General features: G+C 45.0%; 1 protein-coding gene across 1 annotated transcript; it reads right to left on the reverse strand.

Moving 5' to 3' along the window:
- Nucleotides 1-922: 922 nt before the first annotated feature.
- LOC144893090 (zinc finger BED domain-containing protein 5-like) lies at nucleotides 923-3044 on the reverse strand. The gene is made up of 3 exons (XM_078782741.1): nucleotides 2839-3044; nucleotides 2180-2666; nucleotides 923-1792 (listed from the first exon to the last, which is right to left on the reverse strand). Exons 1-3 carry the CDS (start codon nucleotides 3042-3044, stop codon nucleotides 923-925), a joined length of 1563 nt encoding a protein of 520 aa, XP_078638867.1.
- Between the last annotated feature and the right edge of the window lie 23636 nt (nucleotides 3045-26680).

Below are 26680 nucleotides of genomic sequence, written 5' to 3' on the forward strand. Positions count from 1 at the left end.
CTCCCTTATGGAATAGTGGGAGGGTTAGACCTGTTGTCGGGTTATTTCTGTAATTATTTCCCCCAGTTTTCGGCCCTTAGGAGTACTAACCCACCATTTAGGTTTTTATTTGTTTTATCTTCCTTTGTTTTCTGCCAATGATAGAGCTCTCGAAGCCAGCTGGGACTTTCACAATGAAATTTTGCATCGATAATGTAAAAAATAAGTGTGCGGGTCGACATATTCTTTTGACCTTGACCTAATATTATGGTTATCACCTAATTATAGGCAATTTAACATTTTCACCATAACTCGACTAAGGCTTGTCCGATCAGAACAAAATTGCCCCTCTCTGGATAGTCCAGAGTATGGCACATTTATGGTTAATTTATATCATAGGACAGTGTTTCCCAACTTTTTTCGATATGTGGCCCAACTGGCTTTTGACCTGACATGTCATGGCCCAGTGGGGATCATAGCAATTTTTTGAAACCAAAGAAATGTCAATAAGAACCACAACTTAATTCAATTTAGACTTTTCGATATTTAATGGAACAATATTTCTCATTTGAACAATTTCTTTGTGAAATGAATTAATGCGAGTGAAGTAAAGCAAATTTATTTGTGACAAAGGGTCTTGCGAGAATTTTTTAGAACAGAACATCAAGAAAATCAATTGAAAAGGCAAATGAACACTTCAGACTTCAAGGCTTTTCCATAAAAAAACAAATATTTATATTAAATTAAGAAATGAAACTCTATTAACACATTGCAATAATAACCAGGAAAATAAAAAATATTTGAAAACTCATCTCCAGGGTGCTTTGCTTGTGGGCTGCAACACAAAACATTGCAGTATCTGCCAATTGAAAAAAAACTCAAACCAGTTTAACCTAAAGCTACTTTAATGAGAGAAGTGCTCCTAAATTTTCTGCACCAGTTTCTAAATCCTAGGTTCTGTTGTAGAAAGCGCACATCTAAGATCTGCCTCACATTCAAGGTGGTTCCGAGCCTTTGTCTTCAGCTGCACCAACGATGAGTAGCCTGGTTCACAAAGATAAGTTGTTGCAAAGGGCAGGAGTTTCAGAAGGCATTCCTTTGCAATGTTGGGGTAGCTTCCCATCATTTTTGGCCAAAACTCAGAGATAGAGGAAGCTTCAAAGACATCCCTGCATCCAGAATCATTTTGAAATTCAATCAGTTCATCTTGCAGTTCATCCTGGACGTCACTGACTTTAACAAGAAAAGGATTCCTCATGAGTGCCAGTCCTTCTCTCCCAATTTCTGGAAAGTACTGCAGAAATTCTTCTCGGAGACAGCTGAGGTGTGTCACAACATCCTTTGCAATGCCACGATTCAACAGCTCATTAATAGTGACTTCTGGAAGAGATTCTAACATGGTAAAGTTCCCTTCCTCAGCCTTTCGTTTCCAGTTTTCAAGCTTCTGTATAAATGCACTGAGAGTGTCAATGAACTGAATGATAGTTGTTCCCTTTCCTTGCAGGTTTAGATTTAGTCTGTTCAGTGGATCAAAAATATCCACAAGGTATGTGAGGTGAAAGACCCACAGCTTTTCATGCAAGGAAGCTTCAAGTTTGTGCTTTTCTTGCAGCTGTAGGAAACTCTGCATCTCTTCTCGGAGTTCAAACACTCGTGCCACAACATTTCCTTTTGATAGCCAATGCACATTGGTGTAGTAAAGCAGGTTATTATGCTCTGAATCCATTTCTGTGCACATTTGCTTGAACAGTCGGGAATTCAAACCACTGCTTTTCACGTAGTTCACAATTTTGATGACTTGTTCAAGAACATCCTGAAGATGAGATGGAAGGGTTTTTAAAGCAAGAGCTTGCCGATGAATCAGACAATGAACAGAAATGAAGCCTGGAGATAGATTTCGAACAAGCACTTGGAAGCCACTTTTTGCTCCCAGCATAGTTGGGGCGCGGTCGGTGCACACTTCACAGAGATTGTGCCAGTTTAGTTCCTCAAGGTCAAAGAACTCTGCTACTTTTTCCATCACATCCACAGCTCTGGTATTTCTTTAGAGAGAATGGCAGAATAAGATTTCTTCCTTGATGGAATCACCCTTCACATACCGAACGAAGACAAGAAGCTGGGAACAGGATGAAACATCTGTGGATTCATCCAACTGAATTGAGAACAATCCAAATGCAGCGTCTTTGATTTCAGCAATCACCTGTTCTTTTATGTCGCTAGACAAGTCAGCAATCCTCCTTTGAACCATATTATTTGACAGAGAGATTTTGTTGAACATTTTTTCAGCTTCTTCTCCAAGCAGAATCCTAGCCATCTTCAGAGCACATGGCGTGATCAGAGTCTCTCCGACTGTGTGAGGTTTCTTCTGTTGCGCAATGAGGAGGCTGGCGGCATAAGAAACCTCCGTAAGACGCTTGTTTTGCTGAAATAATGTTCCACTTTGATCCAACCGCTGGCGCTTCACGTTCTCTTCCATTCGCTTGAAGAAGTCCACATCCTTATGTTGATGATGTGGATGAATCTTCTCCAAATGGAGCTTCAACTTCGATGGCCGCAAAGATTGATTTCCGAAAACATTCTGGCACAGGACGCATTGTCCTTTTAATTCTCCACGATCATGTAAGGATGTGAATCCAAACTTCAAGTATTGCTCATCATATCCACGTTTTGTCGTTTCAGAAGGGTTTCTGGAAAAAAAAAGGAAAAATATAAAAAACAAGACTTAAAAAAATATGCAGGAATAGTGGGTGGCTACCACTGGCCACCACCAACACACACAGAATTGAACTCTTGTTTTAGGCCTTGTGTGTGAAAAGATTATATGATTTGGGCAAATATTGGGCAGTCTCTGTGGCCCACCTGGAAAACGTGCTGTGGCCCACTGATTGGGAACCCATGTTCCCACCCAGTGGCTTGTTCCCACCCAGTGGATTGGGAACCCATGTTCCCAACCAGTGGCTATGACATAGGAGCTTCAACTGTTCTTTTTTTTTTTTTTCTTCTTCAACTTCTTCAACTTCAACTTCAACAAAATCTTCAACAACTTCAACAACTTTCAACCTCATAACTCTGAGTTAAAGGTCAAGATCAAATGGTGGTCTGAAAAAATTAAGGCATTTTTTGTTATCGCTCAATTTGATTTGTAATGCTCAGTTCCAGAAAGCAGATAATAAGCTTGTTACATAAACATCAGGTGGGTCGACGACAACCGTTGACTACCTGATGGTGCATAGGCGTGGCGACAAGCACCCAGGACCCCAATATCTCAAGCCAGCCACCTTATCCATTAAGCTCCCAGGACCCCAATATCTCAAGCCAGCCACCTTATCCATTAAGCACTCAGGACCCCAATATCTCAAGCCAGCCACCTTATCCATTAAGCACTCAGGACCCCAATATCTCAAGCCAGCCACCTTATCCATTAAGCACTCAGGACCCTAATATCTCAAGCCAGCCAACTTATCCATTAAGCACCCAGGACCCCAATATCTCAAGGGGGCACCTCCAGAACTTTTTTTTTGTTATCGCTCAATTTTGCCACCCAGTGTGTACCCCGATTTAGATTAGGTACAACGTATCCCTGCATGTCATAAGAGGTGACTAAAAGGGTTGGCGTCAGGAAAGGCAACCGGCCATAAAACATTGCCTCAAAAAGGGAACCATGACAATTACAATCACAAATGGGCAGGGTACATCCCGAAGTACCTCGTGGAAGTCCTCACCCCCTCTCATCAAAAATCATGGTGGGGAACCCGATCAAAGCAAGGGTGGAAATCACTCCATTTATGATGACGAAAGAAACGTCTGATGCTCCACGTGGAGATCGGTTTCTGAGTTTTGGGACATGGAATGCAGGGACAATGACAGGGAGATCAGGAGAAGTGGTGGAAGTATTGGTCAGAAGAAGAGTGGCCATATGTTGTGTGCAGGAGATGAGATGGAAGGGAAGTGGTGTGAGAATGGTGAAGGGTAGGCAGGGACAGAAATACAAGTTTGTGTGGAAAGGGTGCGCATGCATGGTGTTGGTGTCCTGTTTTCTGAGGAGTTTGTAGACAGTGTGGTGAGTGTGACGAGAGTGAGTGAAAGGTTGATGGTGAGAATGATGATTGGAAAGCTCTTAGTGAACGTCATCTCGGGATATTCTCCGCAGCTCGGTCTGAGCAATGAAGAGAAGGATCAGAGTTGCCATTTTGGAGGAGGGCTCATGGCGGAGTGCCTTGACGTGTGTTGTAGAGTTCCCAGCTGCAATCTCTCCACCTGAAGGTTGTGCATGATCAAACCCCCATGGCAGCCTCTCTTCCTGAAGGTTGCCTTTGATCAAACTCACAGTTCTGGTGTGTGATAGAGAAGCTGATGGAAAACGTGAAAGATGAGGAAGTTGTTGTGGTAGGAGGAGACTTAAACGGACATGTGGGAAGGAGTATAGACGGTTTTGAGGGAGTTCATGGGGGTAAAGGATATGGGGTGAGGAATGGAGAAGGTGAAAGGATTTTGGAGTTCGCTGATGGAGCTGGTTTGTTGATTTGTAATACTCAGTTCCAGAAAGCGGATAATAAGCTTGTTACATACACGTCAGGTGGGTCGACAACAACCGTTGACGACATGATGGCGCGTAGGCGAGATAGGGGGCACCTCCGGGACACAAAGGTTATCCCGGGGGAGGATGCTTTTTCACAGCAACACTTGGTTGTCTGAGAAATACGGGTGAAAGGTGCGAGGAGAGCTCGGCGGGTGAAGTACCAACCGAGGATGAAGGTGTAGAGGTTGAAAGAGGTGACAGTGAAGGAGGCATTAAAAGAGAGGCTGAGTATGGTAGGGGATGATGTGGTTGAGATTGAAAGTGGTTGGATGTCAATGAAAGATAGTCTGTTGGGAGCCGTTGGTGAGGTATGTGGATGGACAAAAGGACCACCTAGGCCCTCGGAAACATGGTGGTGGGATGATGAAGTTGGAAAGAAGATTGACGAGAAGAGGAAGAAGTTCAAGGAGTGGCAGAAGGCAAAGGGTATGGGAGCAGAAGATGCAGAGCATGAAAGTTATAAGGCAGCCAAGAAGGCTGCAAAGAAAGAGGTAGCAAAGGCGCAGGAGGCATTTAGGAAAATGTTCGGAGAACGCTTGGATTCGAAAGAGGGTCAGAAAGCGGCATTTAGGATTGCAAAGCAGATAGTGAAAGAGATGTGCGAAGTGATGGGGGTGAGTTGCTTGAAGGATGAAGTGGGAAAAATCATTGTGGACCCAGATGGAATTAAAGGAAGATGGAAGAGATATATGGAAATGCTGTTGAATGCAGAGAATTAATGGGACGGCAACATAGAGAGTAACCCAGTTTTATAACCGGCAGATAAGATAACTGAGAAGGATGTTGAGGAAGCGATAAAAGCAATGAATAGTAGAAAAGTGGGAGGGCCGAAGGGAGTCGTGGGATATATGTTGAAGGCAGCAAAAGTTGGGGTGTGAAGAGAATGACAGAGATCTGTAATCTGGTGGTGAAAGAAGGCCGCATTCCAGTGGATTGGGAACTGAGTACCCTCATCCCTCTAGACAAGGGGAAAGGTGACCCTCTGGACTGTGGCTCGTATCGAGCGATAGTTATTGGAGCATGGAATGAAGGTATTGGAAAGGGTGTTGGTGAAGTGGATAAGGAAGAAAGTGAAGATTGACGAAATGCAGTTTGGATTTATGCCAGGAAGAGGAATGACAAATGCACTTTTTATTGTAAGGCAGTTGCAAGAGAAGTACATGGAGAAGAGGAAGAAGTTGTTTCTTGGGTTTGTTGATCTGGGGAAAGCATTCAATAGATTCCATGCGAAGTAGTGACATGGGCATTGAGGAAGTTAAGAGTGGAGGAATGGTTGATCAGAGTAGTGATGGCAATGTACAAAAGAGAGCACACCACTGTAAGGACGAAGGACGGGAACAGTGGTGAGTTTGAGGTGAAGGTGGGAGTGCATCAGGGGTCGGTACTAAGTCCACTACTATTTGTAGCTGTGATGGAGGTGCTGGCTCAGAACATAAAGGAGGGTTTACCGTGGGAGTTGTTTTTATGCAGATGAACTGGTGTTAATTGGGGAGAGTATGGATGGACTGAAGGAGAAGATGAACAAGTGGAAGGAATGTATGGGGGCAAAAGGCCTGAAAGTGAATATCAGAAAGACGGAGGCAATGGCAAGTGGTAAAGCATGTGATGAGGTGGAAAGAACTGGGAAGTGGCCATGTGCTGTGTGCAGGAAGGGTGTCGGAGTGAACTCCATTCAATGTATAATGTGCGCTGAGTGGATTCATCTAAAATGTAGTGGTCTGAGAGGGTCATTAACCAGTGTGGCAGCTACATTCAAGTGTAAGGTGTGCATAGAGGGATCTGCAGATGGAGGAAATGTTGAGTTGGATCTTGAAGACGGCGTGAAGCTGGAAGGTGTGAAAACATTATGCTACCTAGGAGACATGCTGAATGGAGAAGGTGGATCAGACTCGGCAACGGTTGCTCGGGTGAGATGTGCATCGATGAAGTTTCGGGAACTGAGTGGCGTGCTTTCGAGGAGGGGAGTGTCGTTGAAGCTGAAGGGAAAGGTGTTTCTGCATGTGTGAGAAGTATTATGATTTATGGGACCGAGACAAGGGTAACGAACATAGAGCAGCAACGAAGGCTGGAAAGGGTGGAAATGCGAATGGTTCGGTGGATGTGTAGAGTATCGTTGAGAGAGAGGAAGACAAATGATGAATTGTGAAAGATGATGGGAATAGAGCCTGTGATGGATGCTGTGAAGATAAACAGGTTGAGATGGTTTGGTCATGTGTTGAGGAAGCATGAAAGTGACTGGTTGAGAAGAGTGATGGAAATGAATGTAGAAGGAAGTAGAGGATGGGGAAGACCGAGAAAGACTTGGCTAAAGGTGGTGGAAGAAGAAATGCTGGCAAGGGGGTTAACAAGGGGAGATTCAGAAAATAGGGCAAAATGGAGAAGATTGTCATGGGGGACCGCAAGGCTAACACCCGCTCTAGCAGGGAAAATGGCCTTAAATGCCTGTTGTTGTTGCTCAATTTTGCCAATGCGGAATCTCAAATACTCTCTCCTTTTCAATAAGTTCTTGCATCACAATAGTGTACCTACATTGAAGTTGGGCACCTGATATTTATTGTGTCCTTGACCTACTTTTTCGGATTGTGACCTAATGATCTAAAATGCTTTTTTTTAGCATAACTTCAATAATTTTCCTCCGATTTTCATGAGTGGGTTTTTTGAATAGATTCAAGCCTCGTGTTGGCTTAACGGTTAAGGTGTCTGGCTTGAGATTTTAGGGTCCTGAGGTCAAGCACCTGTCATGCCATTTAATTAACACCAGGTGGGTTGACTCAGCGTGTCATCCTTATGAGGTCGGCAAAACGACTACAATCTTACTGGTAACAAGGGCATTGCATCAGTGGCACAGACACACTCCCAGAAATTGATGCAGCTGCATACGAACCACCATCACCATGGATAGATTGTGGATGGGGACACATCTTACTATAATTCACCAAATGTCCGTCCGTCCATTTGAAGGTACCGCAAAAACGGCTCAACCAATTGCAACGATATTTTGGGTGGGTATTCCTGGGACCCCTGGGAGTAAAATAGGCTATATAGTTTTTCCAAGTTTTCCAAGTTTTCCAATTTTTCCAAACACGATGGAATAATATTTACCTATATGAACAGTGATGTGGCTTTTGTGGAAATTCTACAAATACTGTTTATTCTACGTGCCAGGAGAGAGTAAATCGACTCATGACGAACTCTTCCTATATAAACGTGCGGCTCCGAAGTAACATGGCAGCGTGTGCAAAGCGACTGAGAAACAGGTGTAGCGGCCGCATCCATGTTACAGATTCGGCGCGCACTCTTCACACATAAACGTGCGACTGAGAAAGACGTGTAGCGGCCGCTTCCGTTTTGCAGAATTCAATCTTTTTTCAAAATGGGCGCCATGTACTGTTTAGATTTTGATGATTTGCGTGTGATATGATTCAACGGATGTTTATATGAATCGTTTACAATTTTAAAAAAAGCCTTCGATTTCTGATATTTTGCCTTTTCATTTGGGCTTTCCAATTGAAGCCCTGCCCATAGGATTGGTACCGCTGCTAGTTTTATTAATTTGCAATCTATCCCTAAATGTTGAAGGTCAAGGTCATATGGTGGTCCAAAAAGAATATGGCCATCATTGGGTTGAGGGCTTACCCTTGGCGATCGCTTTGTGATCGCAGATATCTAGTTTTCCTTCTGCTTTTCTCTATATTATTTTTATATCTACTTCTCTTCCACCTTTACATCTCTACTTTTAATCCTACCCTGATTCTGTTTGACATTGAAGACCTTTTTAGTGGATCGCCGCATTCCTGCTATCAAGCTTTGAGGACATTTTTTGTACAAGGTTTACATTAACCTGTTTCTGTCCTGCTGATGAATCCTTAAAGCAGAAACAGCTCTGTCAAAAATGATGTTGATATAAACGCATGAAAATCCATGTCACACTGTCCCTTTTTGGTAGTTGTTCATGGCAATGCACTGTGGAGATGACTCCTTTTCACGCATATCTAATGCCCTAACTTTCCATCAAACACTTTCAAATCCTTCCTCACATACCCACACTCGTTATAATGTTAAAACGGTTGTTTATCTTAATTTCTACAACACATTGTGCCCTTCATACCTTTTGAGCGTAGAACCTGTGGCCTATCCTTCGCCTCTACCTTTTTCAGTGGCATCTTCTTAGCTCAGGCGGGGGACGTGCGTGGGAGTGCTGTGATGGATTTTAAAATTCAAGGCTGAAATGTGTCATTTGCGAACCAATCTCGTATTTGCTTTCGAATCTGGATGTCCGATGGCTCGTACGTCGGTGTAGTTGGCGAAGACAGATATAACGTACCTGGGTTGCCTTGAAGTACAATTGCTTGCCGGTACACTGCAATGTTGTGTAAGGTTAATTTCATGCTGTCCTCTGATTTACTGTTTACTTCACAGGGTGGCTACGTGCAAAAGAAAGTGATGGGTTAATCATGCCATACTTATTCGGCAAAAACCTAATATATTTGCTGTTAATGCCAGTGACAGACTCTCCAACATGCGGTCATCTGTGTTAAGTGGTCATTTTCACTTGGCATATTCTAATACAGGGTAGCAAGGTAGGTTAGGTAGCAACATGCTTGCAACTAAATTGTGTTCATTTACAATGTTCATGGATGAAAGGCTAGTTGACATGATGGTGATGTGGTGGCACAATATTAGCATGCTATCCTCAGAGTTCCATGCCAGCTAGCTATACTTACACCCATTGGAAAACCTCAAAAGTCCTTTAAAGACTTAGTTATAGAATGTCAGTTTGGAGGAAACCAAGTTGTATAGGGAGGGATAGACAAATCCAGGCAATAATGTGCAAAACAAGAAAGACGTCATGCAGAGCACGATACTTGCAAAATCCACTTCCCCCCCCCCCCCTCCGAAAAACGTTGCCATGGATACATCAAATTGTCCATTACATTAAGATTAAGATTGACGATCTTAAATTAAAGCTCAGGTCAATCGCATTAAAATTGAATCTTTTTTAGATTTTTCTTTTGTACAAAGCCGAGGCTCATGTAAGGGCTGACACATAAAACATATAAAAACAGAAGCACCCATAAAACATATAATAAAGGGAGCGGGAGACAAGAGGGGAGAGAGAGGGAAGCACAACAACAGCAGAGAAAAGGGACATCGGGAGATCTGTGGAAGGGAGAGGGCTGGGTGGGGTAAACGGGATAAACAAATGGACACCACAATAACTTTCAGGAAAGAAGAGGGAATTTGAAAAAGGTGGATTTGGGTATTTTAATGGGGGTTAAAAAGATCAACGTTTTAGATGGGGGAAGACAAGAGATGGTGGTGAACAGCTGTTTTGAAGACCTGGAGGGAGGAGTGAGATTGAAGAGTGTGGTTGGTTCAAACAGGTGGGAGAAAAGAGGAATGAAAGGAGTGAAGGTGAGCAGAGAGTCTTGATTTTGGCAGTTTCACCAGAAGAGGGTTGCTGGCAGATCTTGTGCGACCTGTCGGAATATTTGGGGAACAGAGCACAGACAGAGCTGGGGGAGCTAGGCCGGAGAGGAGTCGTTTGAAGACAGAAAGTCCACCAACCTGCCTGTGGTGAGTGAGTGAAAGGCCCTCGGAGTTAGCTTCATCGCGGGAGATTCCAATGATTCTGAAAGCTTTGGTTTCAATAGCGTGAAGACCAGCTAGGTGTGAGGCAGGAGCACCAACCCAGAGGGGAGAACAGTATTCCATTGAGCTGCGGATGAAAGCCTTGTATGTGGTGAGGAGCTCAGGTGTGCCAAGGAAGGCCTTCGCACGACGAAGGATGCCCAGTCAGTTTTGTATACTGAATCGAGGCTCGTGAAAGAGCTAACATTTACTTCACAAACAAATCAACCAGACAAACAAAACACACAAAAAGAGGGAGCGGAAAACAAGATGGGGAGAGAAGGGGAAGCACACAAACACAACATTTGAGAGCAGGGAGATGTGTGGAAGGGAGAGGGCTTGGGGGGAGGAGGCATGGGAAGGGGGGGGGGGGGTGACTGGCTTTGGAGGCCAGCTTGGAAATGTGGTTTTCCCAGGAAAGATCATGGCAGGTAGTGAGACCCAAAAGCTTGAGTGAAAGAACTTCTTGGAGAGGAATGTTGAGAAAGTATATGGGAGGGTTGTCCAGTCGGTCTTTTCGGAGAGACATCGTAAAAGTGTGAGATTTGTCAGGATTGAAAGACATGTTCCACTAGTTTGACGAGTCTGTGATTTTGTCAAGGTCTGCAGAGAGTGAGGAGGCTGCAGACTGCCGATCTGAGGGATGAGGTATGGAGCAGCAGAGAGTGGAGTCATCAGCAAAGAGATAGAGATGGTTTTCCAGAGAGTCGGAGGGCTTATTGATGAAGACCAGAAAAAGCACAGGGCCCAGAACACCACCTTGGGGGAACTCCAGTCTGAACAGGAAGGGGAGACGAGAGAAATCCATTCAGGGCCACACGTTGACTACGACCAGAGAGGAAGTCCACAAGCCATGTGTGGAGATTTCCATGGATACCATAGGAGGAAAAGTTTGGTGAGCAGACCGGAATGCCAGACCGTATTGAAGGCACGTGATATGTTAAGGGAGACAGCTCTGATTTCCTGTTTGGAAATTCCTTTCTCAACAATCCTCTCCAAGAAGTTCTAACACTCAAGCTTTTAGGTCTCACTATCTGCCAATCTGCCATGATCTTTCCTAGGAAAACCACATTTCCTAGCTGGCCTCCAAAGCCAGTCGCTGACTGGGCATTCTCCGTAGTGGGAAGTCCTTCCTTGGCACACCTGAACTTCTCACCACATGCAAGGCTTTCACCCGCAGCTCAATGGAATACTGCTCTCCCCTCTGGGCTGGTGCTCCTGCCTCACACCTAGCTCGGCTTCACGCTGTTGAAACCAAAGCTTTCAGAATCATTGGAATCTCCGGCGATGAAGCTGATTCTGAGAGCCTCTCACTCGCTCACCGCAGGCAGGTTGGTGGTCTTTCTGTCTTCGACCGACTCCTCTCCGGCCTAGCTCCTCCAGCTCTGTCTGTGCTGTCCCCCAAATATTCCTTCAGGTCGCACAAGATCTGCCAGCAACCCTCTTTTCGTGAAACTGCCAAAATCTAGGCTAGCTGCTCACCTTCACTCTTTCATTCCCCTTTTCTCCTGCCTCTGGAACAAACTCCCAAACTCTCTTCAATCCCACTCCTCCCTCCAGCTCTTTAAAGCAGCTGTTCACCACCATCTCTTATCTTCCCCCATCCAAAACCTTGATCTTTAATACCCCCGTTAATTCACCCCAGATCCACCTTTTTGAAATACTGACTTCTTTCCTGGAAGTCCTAGCAGTGTCCATTTGGTTTTACCTCTCCCACCCATCCCCTGCCCCATCCACTGCTCCCTCTCCCCAAGCCCTCTCCCTTCCACAGATCTCCCGATGTCCCTGTTCTCTACTGTTGTACTTGTGTGATTCCCTTTCTCTCCCCATCTTGTCTCCCGCTCCCTTTATTATATGTTTTATGTGTCCCTTTATGATTTTTGTGATTGTTAGCTCTTACACGAGCCTCGATCTTGTATACAAAAAAAAAAATACAAAGTCCTTCCTTGCCACAAATGAACTCCGATCCACCTACAAGGTTTTCATCTGCAGCTTTATGGAGTGCAGTTACTGCTCTCCCCTTTGAGATGACACCCCTGCCTATTGACTTGCTCAGCTTGCCGCTGTGGAAAACAAGGCTCTCAGGATTATTGGAATCTCATGTGATGAAGCTGAGTCTACGTGTTTACCATTTCACCATCACAGACAAGTCGGTGATCTCTCCGTTTTCTTATACTGCCTCCTTCCTGGTCTTGCACCCTCTGCTCTTTCCATGCCTTGCCCCCTTCCCCTCCCATCCCCTCCAGGTTTCTGCAGGGCACACTTGACCCACCATAAATCCCCTTCTGGTGAAACATCCTAAATCCAGGGTCACCTCCACTAATTCGTTTTCTTTTTTACCACCTGTGGAACCAACCTCCACATTCTCTTCAATCTCATTCCTCTCTCCAGATCTTCAAGGCAGCTGTTCACCACAATCTCAGATCATCCCCAATCCAAAACCATGATCTTTTCTCGTTAGCCCCCCCCCCCCCCCCCACCCCACATCAATCTCTCCGCCTTCCAAATTTCCAGTTTTCCCTCCTGAGAGTTTCCTTCTGTATCCATCTTGTCTGCCCCATGCATGCTATCCTGCCCCACACCCATTGTTTGTCTAAGTCTGCCTCTATCCTGGTGTTCAATTCTGCTGTTGTTATCCACCCTCGCTCAACTGATTCTTTGGGCCTGTCTTCTCTTGATCTGTTGATGTACTCTACGTACTAGCTCTTCCACGAGCCTCGACTATGTATACAAAATAGAATACATAACAGAAACTTCACAGCCTCACTAGCTTTGTCGTAATAAAGGGCAGTGTATCTTCAGCAATCTGTACTCTAGTTCTGTGGGAATTGCTTTTTGTCTTGTCCAGGCTTCGTGCCTGATTCATAAAATTTCCATGGCATAGTTAAAGGTCACTTAGCATCCTTAGATTTGGGTTATCAAAGATTTCATTTCATTTTGCTCCATGTCTACACTTATTTTAATAGCGTAGTTTGCAAAGGCTTTTCCGCTCATCTGGCTAATGACCTTCACACAATGGCGTTTGATCATTGTATCTGCATTGGAGAAGATTTTGATTGCACTTTTGAGCCAAACTTAGATAGGAGAACACTGCAGAAGAACATCCTGAATCTTATAATGATGTATTCCATTGTTTTTCATAGCTTGGCCTACTTGATGCATGGTAGACGCAACACCCTGCATCATCTGGATATACAGGGTACCAGTTGTGCTAGTGTGTCGATAACACTTGCAAGACTTGACAGATGGTATATTAATTCCACTTTTAGGAAGGTGCTAATGTCTTACAATCATTACCCTCCACTTTCTCTGATCATCACCTGGTAGTACTTGTGATATCTCTTCTCAGTTAGTCAATAAGATGCATATTGGACCTGCAATACGAGTCTGTTAGAGGATTGCACTTTTACCGACGCTTTTCCTAGTTTATGGAAAACACTTATCCAAGAGAAAGCCTTGTTTTTCCTCTATCCAGTGGTGTTGGAATAATGCAAAAGCCCAAATTCATGTTTATAACCCGTCCCCATGTGCAGCAGGAGACGAGGTTTTGTAATCACTTCTACTGTGTGTCTGTCTGTCTGTCTGTCTGTGTCTGTGCGTTTATCTGACTGTCTGGGCCATAACTTTTTGTTAACATTTCAGCTATTGTCATCAAATTTTCACCAAAGCTTTATTGTGATAATACGGAGAAGTAAAATTAAGAATTTTGTCGAAAGGTCAAAAGGTCGAAGGTCAAGCATAAAATAAAATTGTCAATTTTCATCCGATTAACCTGAAATTTTAAGCATTTGCATATTGGGTCACTGAATTGGTTCACCAATCAAAAGCTAGAAGATGATTTTTTTTTTTAGATCTAAAGCCCAAAGGTCAAGGTGGCATAAAATCATCAATTTTCATTTTGTATATTTTACCTCCACCACCAAAGGTGGATGGAGGTTATGTTTTCACCCCTGTCTGTCTGTTTGTCCATTTGTTTGTCCGTTTGTGAACAAAATATCTCAAAACGTTGAGGACGGATTCGGACAAAATTTGGCAGAGATGTAGCATATGTCAAAAGGACGAAATGATTAGATTTTGGTGAACATCTGGATTCGGATCCGGTTTGTAGAATTTCTTCAGTGATTCTTCACCATCGGGAGATAGGGCCAAAAACGATACATAGCAGGATATCTCAAAACATTGTGGGCGGATTTGGACAACACTTGGTGGACAGGGTGGGTGTCTGACAAGGACGATTCGATTAGATTTTGGTGAAGATCTGAATATGGATTCGGATATGAGAATTATTTAATTTTTTAAGTGATTCTTCACCATTTTGAGATAGGGGCAAAAACGATACATAACAGGATATCTCAAAAAGTTATGGATGGATTTGGACGAAACTTGTTGGACAGGTTGTGTGTATGACAAGGAAGAATCGTTTCAATTTTGGTGAAGATCCGGATCCGGATCCAGCTCGTAGAATTCCCCACTGAGTGATATGGCCAACCAGGCATAGGTATGCTTTCTACTGAGTGCCGTCTAGTTTTAAACTTTTTTTTTTTTTTTTTTTTTTTGTATACAAGATCGAGGCTCGTGAAAGAGCTAACATTAATCACACAAAAAGTCAAACTGACACACAAAACACAAAAAACAAGGGGAGCGGCAGACAAGATGGGGAGAGAGGGGGGAAGACACACCACAACATTTGAGAGCAGGGACATCGGGAGGACTTGGTGGGAGGTGGGAGAGGTATAAAACATATGAACACTGCAAGGACTCTGGGGTGAATTAGCGGGGAGGGAAGAGATCAAGGTTTTGGATGGGGGAAGATAAGAGATGGTGGTGAACAGCTGTTTTAAAGACCTGGAGGGAGGAGTGGGATTGAAGGGAGTGGGGGAGTTTGTTCCAGAGGCGGGAGAAAAGGGGAATGAAAGAGTGAAGGTGAGCAGAGAGCCTAGATTTTGGCAGTTTAACCATAAGAGGGTTGCAGGCAGATCTTGTGCGACCTGAAGGAATATTTGGGGGACAGAGCACAGAGAGAGCTGGGGGAGCAAGGCCGGAGAGGAGTCGGTAGAAGACAGAAAGACCACCAACCTGCCTGCGGTGAGTGAGTGAAAAGCCCTCGTCGTTAACTTCATCGCAGGAGATTCCAATGATTTTGAAAGCTTTGGCCTCAACAGCGTGAGGCCGAGCTAGGTGTGAGGCAGGAGAACCAGCCCAGAGGGGGGAACAGTATTCCATTGAGCTGCGGATGAAAGCCTTGTATGTGGTGAGGAGCTCAGGTGTGCCAAGGAAGGACTTCGCACGACGGAGGATGCCCAGTCGGCAACTGGCTTTGGAGGCCAGCTTGGAAATGTGGTTTTCCCAAGAAAGATCATGGCAGATAGTGAGACCCAAAAGCTTGAGAGACAGAACTTCTTGGAGAGGACTGTTGAGAAAGTAGATGGGAGGGTTTTCCAGTCGGTCCTTTCGGAGAGACATTGAAGAGTGTGAGATTTGTCAGGATTGAAAGACATGTTCCACTTGTTTGACCAGTCTGTGATTTTGTCCAGGTCTGCAGAGAGTGAGGAGGCTGCAGACTGCCGATCTGAGGGATGAGGGATGGAGCGGCAGATAGTGGAGTCATCAGCAAAGAGATAGAGAGGATTTTCAGGAGAGTCGGAGAGATCATTGATGAAGACCAGAAATAGCACAGGGCCCAGAACACTACCTTGGGGAACTCCAACCAGAACAGGAAGGGGAGATGAGAGAAATCCATTCAGGGCCACATGTTGCCTATGACCAGAGAGGAAGTCCGCAAACCATGAGTGGAGATTTCCATGGATACGAGAGGAGGAGAGTTTGGTGAGCAGAGCTGGGTGCCAGACCGTATCGAAGGCACGTGATATGTCAAGTGAGACAGCTCTGATTTCCTGTTTGGCATTGAGGACCTCCATCCATTGTTGAGACAGCAGAAGCAACATGTCCAGAGTAGAATGACCTGGTCTGAATCCAAATTGATGATCAGAGATCAAGCCAATGGAGAAGAGGAAGGATTTGATATCCGAAGCAATGATGGATTCCATGACTTTGCTGATAATTGGAAGCAGGCTGATTGGTCTGTAGTTGCAAGGATGTTTTTGCACCTTTTTGTGTAAAGCGGTAATGTTTGCTGATTTCGAAGATTCTGGCAGATGACCTTGAGCAAAAGAGGGGGTGAAAAGAACAGAGAGAGGCTGAGATAGAGCGGAAGAGCAGGATTTTAGGACCCGTGGGCTGATGCCGTCTGGTCCAGTTGCAGAATCAGAGTCGAGGTTTGATTAAAAAAAACTTCTCCACCTTGTCAGGAGAGAAGGACACAGAGTCCAGGAGCAGTTGGGTTCGACTGGGAAAGGTGGGAACAGAGGGAGATGGGTTTGGGACACAAGATTTTTGAGGCAAACACAGAGTTGAGGCATTCGGCTTTGTCACGTGCAGTGTCAACTGTGTAGCCATTTGAGGTAAGGGAGGGGATGGAGGGGGAACAAACACCAGAAACGGAATTGACAAGACGCCACCAGGATTTGGAGGAAGGAGCAGGTTTGAGAGTTAAATCTTGAGTGTGGAGAGATAGTGATTCCTGGCACTCCTGAGGGTAGAAACACACTTGTTTCGAGCTTGGTGGAAGGAACTGAGATTGCCTTCAGTTGGAATGCCTTCCAAGAGGCAAAGGCAAGTTGTTTCAGGGCAACTGCCTCACCACCAGATTCAGTGTACCATGGATGGGAGGAAGGGTAAGACAACTGAAGACGACATGGGATAAATCTGTGCATGAGAGAGAGCAGTTTGCTTTGGAAGAATTCCCAGGAAGAATTGATGTCAGAGGCAGTAGAGATGGGAGACCAGTCCAGATGATTGATGGCTGCTTGCAGACCGTGCCAGTCGGCCTGAGTGAAATGCCAGACTCGTCGGTGCTGAGGAGGCTCTCTGAGAATGGCCAGAGTGATGTCCACTTTAACAAGCACATGATCAGAAGAACCGATTGGAGCAGACGAAGAGCAGCAGACATTTGCAGGGAAGTTAGTCATAACCAAGTCCAGAAGAGAAGATACTCCATTGACTGAGATCCGGGTCAGGAAATTGACAAATTGTGTCAGTCCCAATGAGTCGCAGAAGTCCTTTGCTGAGGTGCCATGGCTGGTGAGAGATGAACCCACACCCAGCCAGCTGGCATGATGACAGTTGAAGTCACCACATATGAGGAAGCGAGGGTTTGGATGATGTTGGTCGAGAAGTGCGGAGAGTTGTTGTTGGTGTTGTTGGTTGAAAGAAGTTGGTCCATGTTGTCAGACAGCGAAATGTAAATGGAGTCATCACTGTTTGGAGGACGGTACAGAACACATATGAACAAAAGGTGGGAGCGGAGAGGAAGCCGTAGCCAGAGGTACTCCTGGGGGTGGGGTGGAAAGAGGGCCGTGCAGGGAGAGTGAGGAAGAGAGTTTTTGATAAAGATAGCCACCCCACCACCAGGACGAGGCTCAGGTCTATCGTACCGGAGGAGAGAGTAACCAGGAAGAGATATTAAGGAATCAGAGACATCTTGAAGGAGGAAAGTTTCTGTTAAGCAGATCATGTCTGGATTGTCAGAAGCAACCTGAATGGAGAGATCAATCAGGTTTGAGCGAAGGCCCCGGATGTTTGATGTCCATACCGTTAATGAGGAGAGAGGGGGAGCATCGGGTGCAGGACAGGGGAGGGGAGCGGTAGTGTCAGATGAAGGGTGAGAGGGGGAGGTAGGAAGAGCAGTTGATAGTGTGTCAGAGATTACAGAAGAGTTATAAGAAAGGGAAGGATGAGGAGGACGAAAGGTTTGATGGTGATGGGATGAGGCACAGTGCGGGGTTGTTTGAGGGGGGGCAGAGGAAAGTAGAAGGTTGGGGGAGGTGGAGGTTTGAGATAGAAGGGAGACAAAGTGGGGAGGAGGCAGCTTTGAGAAGGAGGTGGGAGGAGGGAGAATTTGGGAGGGATGGTTGGGGGGGGAGATTTGAAGGGGAGGGGTTTGGGAGAGTTTTGAATGGGAGGGGCAAGGGGGGAGTTTAGGAGGGGAAGGGCAAGGGGGGAGTTTAGGAGGGGAGGGGCAAGGGAGGAAATTAGGAGGGGAGGGGCAAGGGGGGAGATTTGGAGGGGAGGGGCATTGGGGGAGATTTGGAGGGGAGGGGCAAGGGGGGAGTTTTGGAGGGGAGGGGCAAGGGGGGAGTTTAGGAGGGGAGGGGCAAATGGGGAGATTTGGAGGGGAGGGGCAAGGGGGGAGTTTAGAAAGTGGATGATTAATGAAAGATGAACATTTATAACAAATTGGGTTTGTTGTGATTTTCAAGTTAGCTATCCGTTTAAGAACGATGGAGGAGGGGTGGAATGAATGAGAATTTAGAGCATGGAGTGATTTGGAATCATAAGAGATTGAATATTTATTTTTTTGAAATGGAATGAGTTGAAGAGGAAATTGAAAGGAGCCTTTTAAATAGGAAGAAAAACAGCGTGTTGTAATATACGACTGAATAAAACATTCCAGGGGAAAGTTTTCATTATTTTTGGGAAAATGTGAGAAGAAGAAGAAGACGCCTGATACAAACAGACGTGGATGGGCTTTGCATTTTAAGAAGCTTTCTAGTTGGTAATGTTTTAAGTATTTTCCACTTGTAAGAGGAAAATTGCAATCTCATTCTTTTAAGCTGAAATTTTACAGTTCGACGAATTTCGAAGTTTATTGGCTAATTTTCAGAATGTGAGAAAACTTCAGCTATGACTGGAGAAAAAAGGCCTTTTTGAGGGAATCCATTCATGAAAGAGGGATGGGGATGTCAGTTAGATTCTGAATGCAGGTAATAGTACATTTTTTGACACCCCAAATAAAAGCAATTGGAAGCTGTAAAGTGCAAAGTGAAAGTGACATGAGATTGATTGTGAACGTTTTTTTTTATCTCTCTGGTTTATTTGCTGAGAAATCCGAGTGTAAAGGTGTAGTTGACAACATGACAAATCATCTTCATTCTATGAGTGTTGACCAGCGTCAAAGGTATTGAAGAGCCTTTTACCCTGGAGGACTCAGTAATTATATAAAAGCTCAGCGTATCCTTGAATATGGAAAAGACCCTGAGATGGACGGCCTTCCATTGGAATTTTCCATAGCATATTCAGAAATTTTAGTTCCACACTTAGTTTTATAAGAAAGTTTACTTGCTGGCCTACTGCTTCTCAGCTGCCGAAGAACAGTGGTTTACCTTCTACCAAAAGGTGGTGACCTCGTCGAACTGGTGCCCCCATTTAATGACTGTGCTCGGATTATAAACTTTTTTCCAAGCTGCTGGCCAATCGGATAAAGAGTGTCATTGGAGCAGTGGTTCATATAATTGATCAAAGTTATTGCATTCCAGGAAGATCAATCACCAATAACACATTATAATTAGAAATTTGATTGACTGTGCTTCTGAGGAGGAGGAGGGAGTAGGTTTGTTTTTACTCGATGTTGAAAAAGCATTTGACAGCTTTGATCACACATACATGTTTAACGCTTTGAAAAAGTTTGATTTTGGTGAAACTTTTATCGTCTTTATCAAATTGTTATATAATGCCACAGCTGACAGACTCATCCAGGTTGCCCGGTTTTAATCCAGCGGGTTACATCAAAGCGACCTCAACGATCCGGTGAGTTGGTGGTCCCCGGCCGGATTACAACCTTTTCACTTTCGATACCGTACCCGTGGGACTATTGAATTAGCCAAGCGTTATACCGATAGGCATCACGTGACTTGAAATAATTCGGCCGAGCAACCTAAATCACGTGATGTGGTCTCATATGGCATGGAAACCACGACCAATTAATCCCATTAACATGTCCTCGGGACCACCAAATGAAGCAGCTACTACAGCCATAATTCACCCCCGAAACCAGGTATATTTAATGAAGTGAAAAAGATGGCACGGGGAAGGAAACAGAAGAAGCAATCAACAACTAGAATGGCACTCAGTAGAGAGCATACCTAAGCCAGGTGAACAGTTTACGTTTTGTATCCCAGAGTAGACCAGAAAATCACAATACAGAATCACATTTAATCAAAATCATCCATCCACAACTTTTTGAGATATCCTGCTATGTATCGTTTTTGGCCCTATCTCCCAATGGTGAGGAATTATTTAAAATTCTACTTGTCAGATCCAGATCTTCACCAAAATTGAATCGATTCTTCCTTGTCACACATACAACCTGTCCACCAAGTTTCATCTAAATCCGTCGATAATTTTTTGAGATATCCTGATATACAGTCACGTGAAAAAGTAAGTACACCCCATGTAAAGTTTTGACTTTTTCAACATATTTCAACATACAGCTATTTGACCTTCATTTCAACAATATTGAAAGATAAAGGTGATATAATATAACAAATATCATGAAACATTTACATTTTGTAGTCCATTGTATAATTTCAATAAACATAAATGCAAATTTCGCATGTGGAAAAAGTAAGTACACCCTTGGCTCTAATAGGTGGTATTGCCCCCTTTGGCAGAAACAACCTCAAGTAGGCGTTTCTTATAACTGTCTGCCAGTCTCTGACATCGACTGGCAGAAATTTTTGCCCACTCCTCCATGCAGAATTCTTTCAGCTGTGCAATGTTTGAGGGGTTTCTTGCATGCACAGCTCGTTTCAAATCCCCCCACAACATCTCGATGGGATTTAGATCCGGGCTTTGACATGGCCATTCCAGAACCCTCCATTTCTTTCTTTTCAGCCATTCCTTGGTGGATTTACTGGTATGTTTAGGGTCATTGTCATGTTGCAAGGTCCACCTTCATTTGAGATTCAACTCTCCGACAGATGGCCTCACATTATCCTCAAGCACCCTCTGGTACAATGAAGAATTCATAGTGGATTCTATGATGGTGAGCTGCCCAGGCCCTGATGCAGCAAAGCTGCCCCAAACCATAATATTTCCACCACCGTGCTTTTTTTTTCCTTTTTTTTTCTTTTTTTTGTATACTGAATCGAGGTTCGTGAAAGAGCTAACATTTACTTCACAAACAAATCAACCAGACAAACAAAATATATAAAAAGAGGGAGCGGAAGACAAGATGGGGAGAGAAGGGGAAGCACACAAACACAACATTTGAGAGCAGGGAGATGTGTGGGAGGGAGAGGGCTTGGGGGAGGAGGCATGGGAAGTGGGGGGGGGGGGGGGGTGGAAGAAGTATAAAACACAAGGACACCAAGGACTTCCAGGACAGAAGTTGTTATTTCAAAAAAGTGGATTTGGGGTGAAATTAGCGGGGGTAGAAAAGATCAAGGTTTTGGATGGGGGAAGATAAGAGATGGTGGTGAACAGCTGTTTTAAAGACCTGGAGGGTGGAGTGGGATTGAAGAGAGTGAGGGAGTTTGTTCCAGAGGCGGGAGAAAAGAGGAATGAAGGAGTGAAGGTGAGCAGAGAGTCTTGATATTGGCAGTTTAACCATAAGAGGGTTGCAGGCAGATCTTGTGCGACCTGTAGGAATATTTGGGGGACAGAGCCCAGAGAGAGCTGGGGGAGCAAGGCCAGAGAGGAGTCGGTAGAAGACGGAAAGACCACAAACCTGCCTGTGGTGAGTGAGTGAAAGGCCCTTGGAGTTAGCTTCATTGCAGGAGATTCCAATGATTCTGAACGCTTTGGTTTCAACAGCGTGAAGACGAGCTAGTTGTGAGGCAGGAGCACCAGCTCAGAGGGGAGAGCAGTATTCCATTGAGCTGCGGATGAAAGCCTTGTATGTGGTGAGGAGCTCAGGTTTGCCAAGGAAGGACTTCGCACAACGAAGGATGCCCAGTCGGCGACTGGCTTTGGTGGCCAGGTTTGAAATGTGGTTTTCCCAGGAAAGATCATGGCAGATAGTGAGACCCAAAGGCTTGAGTGACAGAACTTCTTGGAGAGGAATATTCAGAAAGTGGATGGGAGGGTTGTCCAGTCGGTCTTTTTGGAGAGACATCGTAAGAGTGTGAGATTTGTCAGGATTGGAAGTCATGTTCCACTTGTTTGCCCAGTCGGTGATTTTGTCCAGGTCTGCAGAGAGTGAGGAGGCTGCAGACTGCCGATCTGAGGGATGAGGAATGGAGCGACAGAGAGTAGAGTCATCAGCAAACAGATAGAGAGGATTTTCAAGAGAGTCAGAGAGATCATTGATGAAGAACTAAAAAAGCACAGGGCCCAGAACACTGCCTTGGGGAACTCCAGCCTGAACAGGAAGAGGAGATGAGAGAAACCCATTCAGGGCCACACGTTGACTACGACTAGAGAGGACGTCCACCAGCCACGCGTGGAGATTTCCATGGATACCAAAAGAGGAGAGTTTGGTGAGCAGAGCGGGGTGCCAGACCGTATCGAAGGCACGTGATATGTCAAGGGAGACAGCTCTAATTTCCTGTTTGGCATTGAGGACCTCCATCCATTGTTGAGAAAGCAGAAGGAGCATGTTCAGAGTAGAGTGACCAGGTCTGAAACCAAATTGATGATCAGAGATCAAGCCATTGGAGAAGAGGAAAGATTTCATATCTGAAGCAATGATGGATTCCATGACTTTGCTGATAATTGGGAGAGGCTGAATGGTCTGTAGTTGCTAGGATCTGTTTTTGCACCTTTTTTGTGCAAAGCGGTGATGTTGGCTGATTTCCAAGCAGATGGCAGATGACCTTGAGCAAAAGAGAGGGTGAAGAGAACAGATAGAGGGAGTGAAAGAGTGGAAGAACAGGATTTTAGGACTCGTGGGCTGATGCCGTCAGGTCCAGTTACAGAATCAGAGTCGAGGGTTTACAGAAACTTTTCCACCTTGTCAGGAGGAAAGGACACATAGTCCATGAGCAGCTGGGTACGAGTGGGTACAGTGGGTACAGAGAGGGATGTTTGGGACACAAGATATAGAGGCAAACACAGAGTTGAGGCATTCAGCTTTTTCACGTGCGGAGTCAGCCGTGTAGCCATTTGAGGTGAGGGAGGGGATGGAGGGGGAACAAACACCAGAAACATATTTGACCAGACACCACCAGGATTTGGAAGAGGGAGACAGATAAGAGAGTTCGGTCCTGGAAACGGAGATATATTGTTTCCTGGCTCTCCTGAGGGTGGACACACACTTGTTTCGGGCTTTGTGAAAGGAAATGAGATTTCCTTCCGTTGGATTTGCTTTCCAGGAGACGAAAGCAAGTTGTTTCTGGGCAATAGCCTCACCACAAGATTCCGTGTACCATGGATGGGAGGAAGGGTATGACAACTGAAGACGAGATGGGATAAATCTGTGCATGAGAGAGAGCAATTTAATTTGGAATAATTCCCAGGATGAGTTGATGTCAGAGGCGGTAGAGATGGGAGACCAGTCCAGATGATTGATGGCTGCTTGAAGACCGTGCCAGTTGGCCTGAGTGAAATGCCAGACTCGTCGACGCTGAGGAGGCTCTCTGAGAATGGTCAGAGAGATGTCCACTTTAACAAGCACATGATCAGATGAGCCGATTGGAGCAGAAGAACAGCAACAGACATTTTCAGGGAGGTTAGTCATAACCAAGTCCAGAAGAGATGATGCTCTGTTGACTGAGATCCGGGTCGGGAAATTGACAGATTGTGTCAGTCCCAGTGAGTCGCAGAAGTCCTTTGCTGAAGAGCCATGGCTGGTGAGAGAGGGAACCCACACCCAGCCAACTGGCATGGTGACAATTTAAATAACCACATATGAGGAAGACAGAGTTGGGATGGGTAGATAGAAGTTGGTCCATATTATCAGACAGCGAGATGTAGATGGAGTCATCACTGTTTGGTGGACGGTACAACACACATATGAACAAAAGGTGGGAGCGAAGGGGAAGCCGTAGCCAAAGGTATTCCTGGGGATGAGGTGGAGAGAGGGCAGTGCAGGGCGAGTGAGGAAGAGAGTTTTTAATAAAAATAGCAACCCCACCTCCAGGACGAGGCTCAGGTCTATCATACCGGAGGAGGGAGTAACCTGGGAGAGATACCAAGGAATCAGAGACACCATGAAGGAGGAAAGTTTCTGTTAAGCAGATCATGTCTGGTTCGTCAGAAGCAACCTGTATGGAGAGATCAGTCAAGTTTGAGCGAAGGCCCCAGATGTTTGAGGTCCATACCATTAAATAAGAGGAAGGGGGAGCATCGGATACAGAACATGGGGGGGAGGGGTAGGGTAAGATGTGGAAGAGGAGGAAGAGGTAGGGAGAGCTGTTGAAGGTGTGTCAGAGATTTCAGAATAGCTTGGAGAAAGGGAAGAATGGGGCGGACAAAAGGTTTGATGGTGATTGGGTGAGGCGCAGTGAGGTGTTATTTGAGGAGGGGGAAGAGTGAGGCAGAAGGTTGGGGGAGATGAAGGTGAAAGTTGGAATGGGGAAGAAGCGGGGAAGATGCTTTGCAGAGGAGGGGTGTGGGGGGAGTTTAGGAGGGAAGGGGCAAGGGGGGAGATTTGAAAGGGATGGGTGATGGGGAAGATTTGGAGGGGAGTGGCAAGGGGGAAGATTTGAAAGAGATAGGTGATGGGGATGATTTGGAGGGGAGGGGAAAGGGGGTAGATTTGGAGGGAAGGGGTGATGGGGAAGTTTTGGAGGGGAGGGGTGATGGGGAAGTTTTGGAGGGAAGGGGTGATGGGGAAGATTTGGAGGGGAGGGGCAAGGGGGAAGATTTGAAAGGGTTGGGTGATGGGGAAGATTTGGAGGGGAGGGGCAAGGGGGAATATTTGAAAGAGATGGGTGATGTGGATGATTTGGAGGGGAGGGGAAAGGGGGTAGATTTGTACGGGAGGGGTGATGGGGAAGTTTTGGAGGGAAGGGGGTGATGGGGAAGTTTTGGAGGGAAGGGGTGATGGGGAAGATTTGGAGGGGAGGGGTGAGATTGGATTTTGAAAAGTGTACGATAAATGGGAAACGAACATTTATTGCAAAATGAGTTTCTTGAGACCTTCGAGTCAAAAATACATTTGAGGACGCTGAAGGAGGGGTGGAGTGCTGGAGAGTTTCGGGAATGTAGAAAAGAGGAACTGTAAGAGATGGAAAAAATTTTTTGGAATGAATAGATTTGGCGAGCAAGTCAAAAGCATCCTTTTTTAGAAGAAGAAGAAAAACGTGTTCTAATATACGACAGAATACAGTTCTTCAGGGGAAAGTTTAAACATTTTTAACAACGTGATCATGTGATCACGAACAACGTGATCGAAGAACGAACGAACAAATAAGAACGATGAATAAACGAATAAGAACAGAGAAGGAAATATTTTTTTGGTTTTTTTTTTTTTGAGTTGAGATTTTAAACAAGGAAGTATGGGGTGAAAATACTGGGAAAAACAGAGAACGAAAGTAATTGCAGCGCAATCGACGAACCGCTGAGAGAAAAACAAAGCCTCAAGCCAAGGTTGGACATGGTAGCCGACTACACTAGGCCTCAGAATACGCGACACGAATTAACCGACGATTTTGTATACAGGTATGAAAAATTAACACCGAGAATCTTACTAAAGACGCACCAATAGGTACACACACCGAATGATAGATACAGTTTCGACAAAAACACAATTGTGAAAAATTACTTAACTTCGAAAGCGTGAGCGCATGGACAGCTTCGAAGAGATGTGACCTCCAATCTTGCACATGCGCACGAGTCATGCACACGATACCAGCTTTACAGTTGGTATCAGGTTCTTGTGGTCAAATGCTGTCTTTGGTTTTCGCCAAACATGTCTTCTGGTACTGTGGCCAAATAGCTCTACCTTTGACTCATCTGTCCAGAGCACATTGTTCCAGAAGTGTTGGTCTTTGCCTAGGTGTTCATTGGCAAACTTTAGTCTTGCCCTGATGTTCTTTCTGGACAGCAAAGGTTTCCTCCTGGCACACCTCCCATGTAGATCAAAATTGTGCAGCCTCTTTCTAATGGTAGACTCGTGCACTTTGATATCAACAGTGGCAAGAGCTACCTGTAGGTCCCTTGATGAAATTCTGGGGTTCTTAGAGTCTTCTTTCAGCATCTTGTGGTCTGCTCTCAAGCTGAACTTGCTGGGGGTGGGGGGAGGGGGGGCCTGGCCTGAACAAGTTGGCAGTTGTTACGAATCTTCTCCACTTGTAGATGATCTTCCGGACAGTCGAATGATTGATTTCAAATTGTTTGGAGATCTTTTTAAATCCCTTCCCAGACTCGTAGGCATCTATAACCTTCTTTCTGAAGGCCTCAGAAAGCTCTTTTGATCTAGGCATGGTGACGCCACGCACTTCAACAACAAAGAGCAAACCAAACGAAATGTCTGAGGTTTAAATGAGACAGGTTCCTCCAAGATCCTCTCTAACTATGATCTAATCATTTGCACCTGAGCTGGTGCACCTGATTCTAATTTTAGGTATTTGAAGTAGTGATAAATGTAGGGGTGTACTTACTTTTTCCACATGCGAAATTTGCATTTATGTTTATTTAAATTATACAATGGACTACAAAATGCAAATGTTTCATGATATTTGTTATATTATATCACCTTTATCTATCAAT

The sequence above is a fragment of the Myxine glutinosa genome, chromosome 7, assembly GCF_964187855.1.
Source record: "Myxine glutinosa chromosome 7, kmMyxGlut1.1, whole genome shotgun sequence".
Classification (NCBI taxonomy): Eukaryota; Metazoa; Chordata; class Myxini; order Myxiniformes; family Myxinidae; genus Myxine; species Myxine glutinosa.

Coding starts and splice junctions, on each gene's coding strand:
- LOC144893090 (XM_078782741.1), bottom strand. CDS start 3,044: ATGAGGTTGAAAGTTGTTGAAGTTGTTGAAGATTTTGTTGAAGTTGAA. Junction 2,667..2,838: donor GGCCACAGCACGTTTTCCAG/GTGGGCCACAGA, acceptor TTTTTTTTCCAG/AAACCCTTCTGAAACGACAA. Junction 1,793..2,179: donor CTAGCGACATAAAAGAACAG/GTGATTGCTGAA, acceptor TCTCATCTTCAG/GATGTTCTTGAACAAGTCAT.